This window comes from Dermacentor variabilis, chromosome 9 (genome assembly GCF_050947875.1).
Source record: "Dermacentor variabilis isolate Ectoservices chromosome 9, ASM5094787v1, whole genome shotgun sequence".
Taxonomy (NCBI): Eukaryota; Metazoa; Arthropoda; class Arachnida; order Ixodida; family Ixodidae; genus Dermacentor; species Dermacentor variabilis.
In genome coordinates this window covers 143,008,817-143,022,121 of record NC_134576.1, presented here as the reverse complement: position 1 = coordinate 143,022,121, position 13,305 = coordinate 143,008,817, and the positions used below count along the sequence as shown (strand labels likewise).

General features: G+C 47.8%; 1 protein-coding gene across 1 annotated transcript in view; it reads right to left on the bottom strand.

Annotated features, from left to right (window-relative positions):
• Positions 1-9,771: 9,771 nt before the first annotated feature.
• The window catches only part of LOC142557717 (uncharacterized), a 125,610-nt gene continuing 122,076 nt past the window's right edge, over positions 9,772-13,305 (bottom strand). Inside the window, exon 5 of the mRNA XM_075669762.1 lies at positions 9,772-13,178. Within this exon, the coding sequence (XP_075525877.1) occupies positions 12,944-13,178 (235 nt within the window). The 3' untranslated portion in view covers positions 9,772-12,943. The remainder of the gene's footprint in view (positions 13,179-13,305) is intronic.

The following is a 13,305-nucleotide window of genomic DNA, read 5'->3' as shown; positions in this document are numbered from 1 at the left end:
TTTATTGGGGATGTCGTATTCCTGAGGGACCAGGAAGCTGCGCAATGACATGACTAAAGCGCCAGTGAAATGACTCGGAAAGCGTGCGTGAAAAGGACAAATGAGAAAGACAAGCAAAGTGCGACAACGGGAACTGCTTCCCGCGTGTCAGGTCAACAGACAAGCGAAACAGGCGGAACTAACGGAAAGAATCGGCACTGTTTGCCTGTCCTCTTAACAACTCGGCTGCGGCGGTGGTCGCAACACCTTCAAGCAAAGTGGTAGCACCACTGACTACGCTAGCTGCTTCATTCAGGGAACGCATCGTGCCGGTCGTAAAGACAGCAGGCCTAGGGTACTAACCCGCTGGCGCAAAACAGGCGATAGTGCGGCAGCACTTGGAGGCTACGGAGAGCAGTCTTTCGGAAGAAGTCCTGTAAAGGAATGCAGCTAAATAATACGCCAGTAAAACAGAGCAGTCCTGTAACACTAGTGATAAACCGCAAGCTATACAGAGGTGCTTGCGCATAATTTCGCACCACAATTACAGGAAACCAACTTGGCACCGGCGTATATATATGGCTGTGTTCAAGATCTAAAACCATGTGGATATCTTCGCTGTGCTTGTCCTTCGGTGTCGTCCCTATGTTCTTTTTTTTTTCAGGCTTTTTCGTCGTGATGTATAATTGTCCACTGGCAGGTAGAATAGTCTGTATGTCCGTGAACGCTTCTTTATTCTTTTCAAAGGAAGACGAGCGGCAACGCAAGTCTCTTTACAGCCGGCTATCCCACTATCTCATATACACCACTGAGTGTGTGCGTGTCTTTGCGTGTATATAGGGCTTGTGTGTTTGTCTCCTCACTGTGCACATCGTAGCTTAAATCCAAACCCTGGAGCAGTGCGCCATACCGTCATCCAGGCAAACATCTCCATCTTGCGTTAAAGACAGCGCATTCTCTCTGAGAAAAAGAAAAGATTAAGCAGAGCAGATTAACAACAAATGCTATGTACAATATCAAGCCACAAGCCCGAAAATATCACCACGGGAGCGTGCACGAAAACACGGACTGACAGTCACCGTTGTATTACAGAGGGAAGAGTCCGCATAAGTCCTTTGCTATATGGAAATTTGTGGCATCCAACCTTGCACATGAACCTACTCATGCACTACTCGTCCTACTCATGCAGTACTCATACTATCGCACTCATGCCTCTTAATACAGCAGTACATCATATTCAACGGATTTTTCATGTTCTTGTATTTATTGTATTTGGCATCTACCATTCTTGTGTCACTAGGTATGTACTACAGTATATGCGCCACTCGATGTGTGCCCATCATTGGCTAGTCTTCCAGTATGGCTACGTGTCACTCTGGCACAAGGGGTGCTGAATGGTTAAAATGTATTTAGATATGCGTCATACTTCCCTGTTATTTGCCTTTCATCACCATTCTTCCTTTTGCAAGCATCCTATATACGACTGCTGTGTGCCCCTGAGTTCGTCGCTTCGATACCCAGCAGCGTGCATATGGCTGATTTGATGTTAGCGTTTCAGCGTAGCTTGTGAGTGGCGTAATGAATAAACATTGAAGGCGATTAAGTTGTGAAACGTGTGGTGCATAAACATATACGTTATAGACGATGAAAATAAAAACAATTTTACCCATAGAATTTCGTTGTAGAGTATTTCACTAATCGCTTCACCAAAGCTTCACTTCATAGTTTCTAACACGTGCATTGAATCTTCATAAGATTTAACCTTACAAGGGCCCTATGACATAAAAATTATTCCAATCTGTTGTTATTTTACTCCCCTGACATCAAACATACGTAATCATCGACACATCCATCGGACGGTAACCCGCAGTTTCGTTTGAAGAACCCAATCAAACGCTCTCCTCGTCTATAGGAGGTCACTTTCGTTTGCTTTCAAAGCGAATAGCATCACCTATATTGAGTAGCTTTTCTTATCTAATTGCCTGTCGAGACGTGAGGGGCACGCTGAAGTGCAGAGGGTTTCGGTGGACCCGAACCAGCGCAGTGAAAATAGATAGTCGGATGAGGAGAGTAGCACCGGCGTCTGCGATTGGCCAGCTTCCTCTTACTTAGCTTGCTGTGGCTAGTCAAAAATTGTGGCGGCATGCAGTCGACGGTTAAAAATGCCACTAAAACGGACTATCAGTGAGAAAAAGCTGGCAGAGTGATGTCATGTAAGTGCCGAATGGTCTTGACAACGTTTTACTACCACGCAAACACTTTTATTGTGTGCAAATAAATGCTCCCCGACAGCTCCGAGTAGCCCGTGCCAGAGCGATCAGTGGGCAGCCATCTGCTATTCTTTTCGCAACGGGAACTCTCCAGCTATTCAAAAAAAAAAAAAGAAACAGTGTTGTTCGGCATATTAATGCACCTTTAACGCGTAAACTTCACTTTAACGCGGTGAGTTCTGGTGGTTTTGTGACGTCGCTTAGCTAACAGGCGAAGTGGGCGCAACCCGAAAACTTTTGACCGATAGCAGAGATAATGTAGAAAAAGGCGTCGAATCGGAAATATCGTATCAGATAGGGAGGGGAGCTTGCACGACTTTTGCGACGTCGCGTGACATACAAGCCAACTGGAGGTGGGCCAAATATTTTTTGACCAATCGTGGAGTACTGATCGCAGACTCGGTATATAAACAGTTTAGACTAGCTTTAGGTTCTAGCACCTAAGATCACGTCCCACAGCGTGACTCCACTGCGATCTGATAACTGTAAGGCAAGCTTTTACTGCGAAAACGGGCAAATATTCGTAACGCAAGGAATGCCGGCATCTGTTTCTGGTGGCGTCGGTCAAGTGCCTTTCATTCCTGTTATTTTTTGCACGAGACGCCCACTATTTGTAGCTGTCGATGGGGGAAAGCACAGCTCTGCCCCAAAAGATGTTGGCAGGGAAACCAACGAGCTCGTCTTCTCACTTCTCGCCCAGGAAGAGACAGGAGCACAAACTGTTGCACGGAGCCAATTCTGACGATGAGGCGAGGTGACGAAACGTGACGTGAGAGGGGGTGTAGGACGACGCCAAGAACCTCGTCTCAGCAGCGGCTCCTGCGTTACTCACTCGACACCGCGTATCCAACATGGTTTCTTTTTGTTTTCGTGGGGCTTGTATGAACTGGTGATGCGAACGCGGTGGGTGAACATTAGTTAACGGAATTCATTCGTGCCACCATATTTTATTGTGGTTATCCTCGTATAATATCCAATCTACCCAACTTTCTTACCGGCTTATGTTACGAGGACTTGCTTCCACAGGGCGTTTCAGCGAAGACATTGAAATATTTGGCTGCGGCTTAGCGCAGCTAACCCTGGATATGCAAAGCGAAAGCTTCGCTTAGGACGGTTAAGTCTTGGTTTCACTTTGTTGACCTTTGATTTAGCTGTAATTAATATACTTATGTGTACAATCATCTTTAAGCCAGGTATGACGGCTGTGCATAGGTCGGTGGCTAGACATGATTGTGATTAGGCTTCGGTAGACACGCCTCGTTCAACGGTGCATGTCTTTGTGATGCGCTTTCGGTGCGTTTTCCCGGTTGTGCCACAGGGAAAGAGAAAGTGCTAGGCATGCGAAGAGACGCCGCGAACATCCGCAGCGTCGAATCACAAACGGACAGGGCGCGAACGCGGTCGCTGCATAGATCTAGACGGTGCGACGCCTGTTGCATTCCGGACCATAGAGTTTCTCACTACATTACCTAGAGGGAAATCTGGCGCTGCTGCGCTGTGGTATGCATGGGAATGCCAGTATATTGTGACTTCGGGTTGGCATCGTTCTCGGAGAGGCAGGACACCTTCAAGACGCGCTTTGCAAGCACCACTCCGCCTGTCACAATTTCTCACTTTCTACTAAAACAGCACGTGAAAAGCCGTTTTAGCTTTATTGTTACGCAAGAACATGATTTGTTTAACTATGCGAACTTGTTATTGCGTGTACGACTGTATGTTACGTAAAAAGTATCAGCGGGCCGCTAAAGTTGGAGGACAGACAAGGTTCGCGCTCGCTTTGAAACAGTTTGTAGTCTGTTCTTGCTTTTCTTCGCTTGGTAGTGCATTGTAGGTGAGTAAAGATGTAATATGCGTGAATGGAAACATTTTATGAATATTTTACTTTGAGAACGCGTTATTTGTGCAGCCATACCCACGTTTTAGACGCAGCCTCGTACAACACCAGCCAACACGAGCCTCGCAGACACATACCCATGCCGGCACGGTGCCTCCTTAAAGGGACACTAAAGCGAAACAATAAATCAGTTTAGACTAATGAAGCATTGTTTGAGAACCCTGCAGGCAGTCATTTCAAAAGAATAGTTAGATTATTAGATGAGAAAATGAAGGTTCAAGTATCAGTATTTGAATTTCGCTCCAAAACCCTAGCGCCGGTACGTCAGCGTGACGTCAGGGATTCCAAAGTATGTTTTCGCACTTGGGCCGCGTTGGCTGAATAAAGGTTCCTGAAACTTGTCATGTTTAATATTCGGTTCCTTTACAACACAATGTAGTCCATCTGTGCCGCTATATATTTAGTAGGGCCTAGAAGATGCCATCAAAATCCATGACGTCACAGCCCCAGGTGCGGGAACTTAAGTAGGCGTCGCCACCCGTATTTCGTTCTTGCGATTTTTCTGGCTTACCAAACGTCTTATCGTTGTAAGAGTGGTGTTTTTGGTGTTGTAGAAAGGTAATTTACTGATGCAGAAGAAATCATTTTTCACTGTAGTGTCCCTTTAAGAAACTCCCATAGACGGTGGCGCCAGATTTCCCTCTAGGTGTTATAGTGAGAAACTCTATGTTTTGGACCCTCTCCAGAGAAGCAGCTTGCCGAGCTATATCTGCGGGGTGGTCAGACGCCGCTTGGCGACGACGGCTCAGAGCCTCCCGCCCACGCGCAACGCTCCGAGAAGACGGTCCGGCCTCGATCTCATTCATGGCCAAGCTCGCACTGACTAGACCTGCGCGGCGCTCCAGGCGCGCAGCGAGTCACGTGGCCAGGCGGCAACCTAGCGTCAGAGACGAGCACATCATAAGTAGATTTCTCCGCTCTTTCTGCGCATGCGCGTGTAGCAGTGGTCGCGAGAGAGAAATGTGGGGACTTTCGGTCCTTGAGATTTCTCTTTGCCTAGGTACTACGGAGAAGAAAGTTAGCTCCGTTCGTCCCTAGCCGAGCTGGCAACACAATCGACAGAATGCGTGGCCGGCAAGGGGAAGAAGCCGTGTCCAAGGTTAGTTTGTTGCTATTTTGTTGCGACGGTAGCATATTAAATTTTTACAGTCGCAGGGGGATACGTTTGGAAGTGAGATGTCTTCTCGGATGGCTTTAGTGGCAAAGCATTAAATCGTGCCGATGCATTGCTCATTAGTGTCGTTAAGCATACCACACACTTCAGGGGAGTCGCGGGAACGGAGAAGTTTGTGAATTCAAATGCCGCGCCGATGCATTTGTTCTTAATGTAACTGAGCATACAACACACTTGGAGATTCGTGGGAATGGAATATTTTGTACTCTGTATGTGAAAGTGTTAAAACTTGCGTCGCCATGCAATCTCAGCCGTAGATCGTTGTGAGAGCTGTGCAGCCACACTGGCAAAACACTATGCCCTTCGGATGAATACGGAACAAATGTACGCTGAAGAAAAATGGTCGTCATGCAATTTCATAGCAGTAGACCCTTGGAAAGCTGTACAGTAACACTGATATTGGCTACGTGGTGCAGATTCGTAGCGATTCTGAGGTGCTTGTGCGAAACCGCCATGTGCTACCTGTACTACCGCCATGTGCCAGACAATCGCACTTTCACGCCCTACACGCCGACTGGCAACATACACGCTGACAGTGCTTCACCAAGGTCCAGCCGCTTCCCGTCTCCGCAAGTCGTCGGGCCGCGTTTGCCTCTCATTCACCGCTCTTCGTCCCCATCTGCAACCGGTCGCTTCACTTCAAGAAACTAGGCGGTGCAGCTCCCTGAGGTGAAGCTGCAATTCCAACCCGGCCCACAAATCCCCTGTTGACCGTGCCTACACGTTGAAACCAACTGGACATTGAAGTTGATGGTATTCCTGATACATCTCTCGTTAACACAGGAGCGCTGCTTTCATTTATGAGCGCTGCTCTCCGCCGAAGGCTCAAAAAGGTTTTGGCGTCAGCCGTACCGTGCACTCTGCGAGTCGCTGATGGTAGTACTTTTATAGGAACGTGCACAGCACGTGTGACCCCTGGGGGTCATTATACCATTGTCTTATTTATCATTCTTCAGCACTGTCCACCCGACCTCATTCTCGGCCTTGGCTTCCTTTTGAAAACTATGCCCAAATTGACCTCTCCGCAGCTGTTGTACAGTTGGACCTGCCATTTCCTGCTGACGCCGCAACTTCGGCTACTGCTTCTGCTGAGTTTGCAAGGTTGTATTCACAAACTGCTGAAAATGTGCGCCTGACGCTCTGCCCTCCCGTTCCTGATGGCGAGTGCGTCGTATCGCCGCTTACTGACGTGGTTTTGTCACGCAATATTGCCCTACCAAACTCTATAATTCACATACTCGAAAACAGCGCTCGCGTGCTCATCCTCAATTTTGGATTTTCGACGCATGTCCTTCCACAAGGCATCGCCATAGTGCTTTCACCCATTTAGAAACATTTCAGAAATCTTTGGCCACTGAATCCTTCGTCAGCACCAACGGACCTTTGTCACCCTTCGTGCACGACGCCTGAGGACGACACTTGTAAGGTGATTGCCTCTCATCTTCCTTCCGAGAAAACAACAGCAGGCCGTCAGCTGGGCTTTGGAAGTCGCCGACAGACAGGGCCTCACGATCATAACAGGTGGCACTAGAGGAACTGATCGGACGGCCACCTCACGCACCCTGGAAGCCCACTAAAGTCAACCAAATCATTTCTGTTGACGAAATAAGGTTGTTACCACCACCTGTCCTCTTATCGGGATACCTTTGATTTATAAGACCGTCCTCTTGGTCAGACATCTGCTGTCACGCATCGCATCGACACCGGTGACGCCAGCCCCATTCATAGGCGGCCATATTGCGTCTCCGCAACAAAAAGACCATAATACACAAAGATGCCCGGTAAGGACATTATTCAGCCTTCCAGTAGCCTGTGGGCACCACACGTTGTCTTACTAAAGAAAAAAGACAATTCGTGGCATTTCTGCTTTGACTACCGTCACCTCAACGAGATAACAAAAAGCTTGTTTATCCACTGCCTCGCACAGACGACGCTCTTGACTGCCTACAAGTATCCCAACATTTTTCGGCCATTGACTTCCGTTCGGGCTATCGGCAGATTAGCGTCAATAAGATGGACCGCGGGAAAACCGCTTTCGTCTCACCGGACGGTCTGTAAAATTCGAAGTCATGCCCTTTGGATTATGCAGTGCGCCAGCCACACTCGAGCGCATTATGGACACTCCTGCGCGGCTTGAAGTTGTCAACGTGCCTCGACGATGTGATTGCCTTTTCGCCAACCTTTGAGAGCTACCTGCCTCACCGCCATCTTCCCCGTGTTTCGCAGTGCTGACCTACAGCTAAACTTTTCCAAGAGCCTTTCGGTCGCCGCGAAATCACCATGCTCGGATATCTAGTAAACGCAGCATGAATCTAACCTGATCGACAGAAAGTTCGCGCCGCGCGAAATTTTCCTGTACATTGTTCAACACAAGATACCCGCAGTTTTATGGGCTTATGTTCTTATTTCCGATGATATGTGAAAAAGTTTGCCGACATCGCTCGCCCACTAACCGACCTGCTCAAGAAAAATTTATCTTTCTCTTGGGGACCACCGCAAGGGAAAGCCTTCTCCACCGTGACTGAGCGCCTTACAACTTCGCCGTTTTGTCACACTTTGAACCTGCTGCACGCACTGGAGTACGAGCTGACGCAAGTGGTCATGGCATCGGCGATGTCCTCGCTCAGCGTCAGCAGGGCCAAAAAAGGTTCATCGCTTACGTCAGCAGCCTTCTTTTCCCGCCCGAGCGTAATTACACCGTTACTGAGAGGGAATGCCTCGCACTCGTAAGAGCGGTCGCGAAATTTCGATCGTAACTTTTTGGCCGAAGCTTCCGCGTCGTAACCAATCATTACGCCCTCTGCTTGCTTTCCTCTTTGAAGGATCTAATTGGACGACTTGCACGTTGGGTATTACGTGTGCAAAAATATACGTTTTCTATTATGTATATGTCAGGGGGGCCTACATAAAGACGTTCACTGACTGTCCCACAATCCCATGGATCAACCGGACGATACCGATGCTGACTCAGACATCTGTATTCTGTCCTTCTCTGACACTTCAATATTGGCGACGAACAACGCCAAGATCCTGTTCTTCGAACACTTATAGACAGCCTAAGCTCCTCGCCCAATGACTTTTCCCTCCGGATGTTCATCTTGTGCGATGGACCTTTATACCGTCATCAATAAAAGGAAACAAGTGGATTGCTTTAGCTACAGATTATGCCGCTACACATGCCGTCACGCGAGCGATGCTAACCCGCTGCGCTATAAACCTCGCCAACTTCTTGCTATACGACGTCATCCTGCACCACGGCACCCCTCGCCAGTTACTTACGGATCGGGGCCGCTACATTCTGTCGATGGCCGTCGATAATCTGCTCTGCTCCTGTTCAACAGAAAACAAGATTGCTACCGCGTGCAACGCTCAAACGAACGGCCTCACCGAACGATTCAACCACACACTAAATGAACATTTCCATGTTCATGAACATTTCCGACCACCACCGCGACTGGGACGTCGCTTTACCATACATCACTTTTGCATATAAATTGTTTCATCACGACCCTGCCGGATCTCACCTTCTTACCTTTTGTATGGCCGCGAGCTTACCGTGCCCTTCGACACGTTGCTGCCTTCCGAACTACAATCACCAAGCACTGATTATGCCCGCGAAACAATTGCATCGGCCGACCAGGCCCGAGAGGTCGCCCGTCATCGCGTCACAGTCTCGCAAGCTTCAAAAACTGACGCTACTACCGTCGGCACCGAGACCACCATTTATCGCCCCGTTCCCTTCTCCTTCTCTGGACGCTTTCATGTCGCGTTGGCTTGTCGAAAAAATTATTTTCCCCTTACTGCGGCCCGTACCAGACCTTACGTCAAATGACTGAGGGGCCATACGGTATCGCTCCAGTAGGTCAGTCTTCAGTGCCTCCCAACGTCACCAGTGATGTTCACGTCGCCGGACTCAAGCCCTATTTCTCCACAGTAAGCGAGGCTCCATAACCTGCACCGGGACGGAACTAACCCCGCCGGGAGGTTGATGTTACGCTGAAGAGAACGCAGAAGGTGACACGAATTAGAGGAAGACAAAGACTCTGGCCGCTGCCTGAACGCCATATACTGATATCGCTTGTATGTATACACTATTCTACACTCGTGGGCCTGCTTTCTTCCTGCAACAATATAGTGTAGCGGAAGAGGACGATGTTGTGCGCATCTCAAATAGGTTCAAGAGAAAATGGCCGTGACTGCTGTGAGAACCTGCTGCTGTCCAAGTAAACAATTAAGTTCACTGCCACATCAATCATTTAAGCCTGCGAAGATTTCGAAGTACACACTTACTTTTCGGATGACGCCTCCAAAGGGTTGACTACAACGAGGCATTGAGACTCACCTCGATTGCTTATAGCGACCAGATCGAAACTGACCCTACTGTTTCTTCCTCTCATTACATTCTTCTTATGTGTCAGATATAAAAGAATTTGCTCATAATGTAGTTACAGAAGTGAGACGGCAAAACAATCACCCAACTTTATTTCACAAGCATGAACTTCATTACTGGAACTAAAAGTAGGTCTCAGGGTAAATAGCACATATTTGTATATACATCACTTTTTAATGGCTTCTACTCAACACTGTTTTTCTACAAGTGTGCCTAGATCAACACTTAGCAGCCACTGTTGTGCAAAATGGAAAATATAAGTGAACGTGTTTAAAATCTTGGTACAGAGCGTGGTTAGCACTGTTTCGCCCAACGGCAACAAGAGAATAAACTATCCTTCTCATTATTCTGCACAAAATGGCTCTTGACGCCTCTATGGAGTGTCATGAACGAGTGCTTCTAATAAATAAATATTGGAGATTTTAGAAAAAATAAATTTTTTCTCATACTTTGCAGCAGCGCTGCACGTGGGATATTGTTCGAATTTCACCAATGTACGCTACGACTAAACTTACCAATTTACTATCCAGTTAGTAATATTATCGTGCACCCTGAAATCTCGGAGTTAAAACTAGTCAGTACTTAAGGCAAGTCGACTTACCATAAATCGTAAGAATAGCCCCAGTTTCAACGTATTCGTTCCTAAGACCAGTGATGTTTTACGCAGAGTTGTCTCGCATTCGGGAGGGACGTCTCCAAACTGGTGCCAATTCTCGGAATCTTAGTAAGCCGACCTGCCTCGAGCGTTGACAGGCTTCATTTTGGCAGTTGCAACTTGCACGTCAATGTAAATACACACAAAAAAATCAGCCAGCATTTTCAAACATTTATGAGCGATTATTATACAATTACCTCGGCAATTGCTATGAATTTTAACCAGCAATATTATCATTTGGCCTTTGATAACCTGATTTTAATAACTGGAGGAAGGTGTCGCTCAATCAGCTGATATAAGTGGAGCTATAAGCTGAACCAGAGAAACTTGTTTGCAAACACAACAAATGCTGACTCATACATCAGTTCAGCTACAGCAGTAACACAAGTAGTTAAGCAACAAACAACAGTAATGGAGAAAGGGATTACAGCCTTTCATCGGGAAACACTATAAAATGTGGTCGTCGAGTTTCTTCTCTGTTTCTTTTTCAGCATTTCACACAGGAGCGACGCAGCTACGTAACACTGTGCTTCTTGCGAAACGGGCAGTCTCGGAAAAGTCTCCTGCCAACTGAGTCATCTTTCACGTTGCGACTAGGGAGAGTGGGCCGCGCACCACAGGACATTCGGGAAGCGGACACACAAAATTCCGTAAGCAGGCTTCTCCAACAAATAAAGTGGCCCCAGTCAAGATGGCCGGCCTCATCATGCTCGCAGCACCGTTGATGCGCAACGTCATGCGCAAATAATAGAGGAAATGCTCTGTGCCACAGATGGTTGCGCCAGGATGTGCGCTCGTCTTGAGTGCTCTTCTATCAGTATGCTAGTCATCTTGTGTTGTTCAAAGCGGACGAGCAGAAGAATGTGCACGCGTAATTTATCGCATCCCAACGGACGTCAACGCCTCTTTGTCTGGTCCACAGCAAACACTAAAGACTTACTCTGCCGATTCACCGGTCACACAAACGCACGTGGCAGCGCGCACACTGCGTCACCACTAATCTCTCTCACATCCGCAAACATGCTGAAACAAAGCGGAGAGTCCCCAGTAGTTGGAAAATACTACTGCTGCACACTGGCTGGAAAGCCACAAGTATAGGCTTTCGGAGAGCGCGCTGAAGTGCTGGACGCAGATAATAACGTTGCGAGAGAAGCGCTACGCTGCATACTTTTTTTCGTACGCTTCGGACCAAAGGGCAAAATTCCATAAACTCATCAGAGTTACTGCCGGCCAATATATATATATATGTCGTGACCAGTATATGTATTAACGATATTTATGTTTTCTCACAGTATCTGTATCACTTCTAGTTGCCAATGAGTGGTCCCAGGCTCGAAATACGAGAGGAAACCGGCATGGGCATCATTTAACACGCTGATGACTTGCGTCCTGTGGTCATAACAAGTCATCCGATGAGCAGAGAGAAACAGACTTGCCCAATATGGACGCTTAGTGCACTTTACAAATCGTACCTTCTCAACAATTTCACTTGGAGCATTGGCACGAAGAAACTGTAATGCTTCAAATATCTTCACTGCTTTCCCATTCGTAGTAACGACTCAAGGCATCTTTCCCTTAGTCATCTTGCGCTGTACACTTGCTCAGTACTTACAGCATGGTCGCTCATTAGCAGTATGTGATGTTCTTGACTTTTTGAACTTTAAGGAAGGTGACGATACTGAATGGATACTATTAGTTGCCCCTGGGTCGGCACAATTGGAAACTTTGCACGCCATATTAGATTGTTGCGGTGTCGACACTTCTACAGCTAACTAGTCACAGTATTCATGTACGCACACAGGCTTCCTGTAACAGGGATGCCTTGTTCATGCTGAAGTTCCCCGGGCGAGTACCCTCGGCTCCACAGTGACGCAGCTTTATCAATCAGGCGGTCGTGTCACATAAGGTAACCTGGATGACAAATTCATCAAAGTGGAGCAGTTTTTAGGTTTCGAAAGGTGTCTTTGATGTCCACATCAGTGTCCATAACGCACTGCGACAGAGGACAATAGCCGTTTGTCCATAAATTCAAGCTATCAGTAATTAGGATCTTATTATGATTTTGGCTTTTTTTCTTCTGTGTTACGTCACTGATTCCTCTTCGATGACTGATGGAGAACGGCATCAATGTGGTCGCCGAAAAAGCAGTAGTAGAAAGGCTTCCAGCGCCAGTGTCGACTCTCGTCAGCGATGCGAAGAACACGCTCGCTCCTGTTTTCCACGATGCACTCATGGAAGGGTTTCACCGTTTCACCGCCCAGTCACGACGGCGACGTCTATGGCTATGTACCTTCCGGACGGCGCAAAGATGAATGAAGCCGTGGTCAGCCATTGCTAAACCGCTTGTGCTTTGTTTCCGCTCCGCTTTCAGTTGGCAAGCACGAAAGGACAATCTTCGCAGACTCGCGGGAACAAGGAGTCCTTAAGACAACAAGCGCTAGCACTACTCAGCTTCACTACGCACACATTGGCCTTACGCCACAGTTTGTAGTCATTCAGTGCGGATGTCCGCAAGGATCTGCACTGCAGCAAGCGTGGTTTGTTCCTTGTGGCTGCGCAGCCTACCGACGGAGTACTGCGGCTAGGTTGAGAAGAGGTGCAGCCAGGCGGCTACTGCTAGAATCACCGGCAGCGCGATGGCTACCCGTGTGGAACAGCCGCTGCAGCTGGGTTCGTCGATGCGGTATCCAGAGCAGTGCGTAGACACGAGGTAGCCGCCGGCCTTGACTATGATATCTTCGGCCAGCTCAGCTGCTTCCACGTCGCAGCGCAGAAGTACAGCTGTCTTGGCGCACTGTTTGTAGCCGTCCATTTGGCTGCGAGAGAGATGTAGAAACAATGAAAGGTTGTGAAGTCCTCTTGTTAGAGCAACCAGTGGTCCCATATTTTGCTCCAATCGGACAGAGATGAAGATTAAATACGCTTACTCTAGTTTTATCTCAA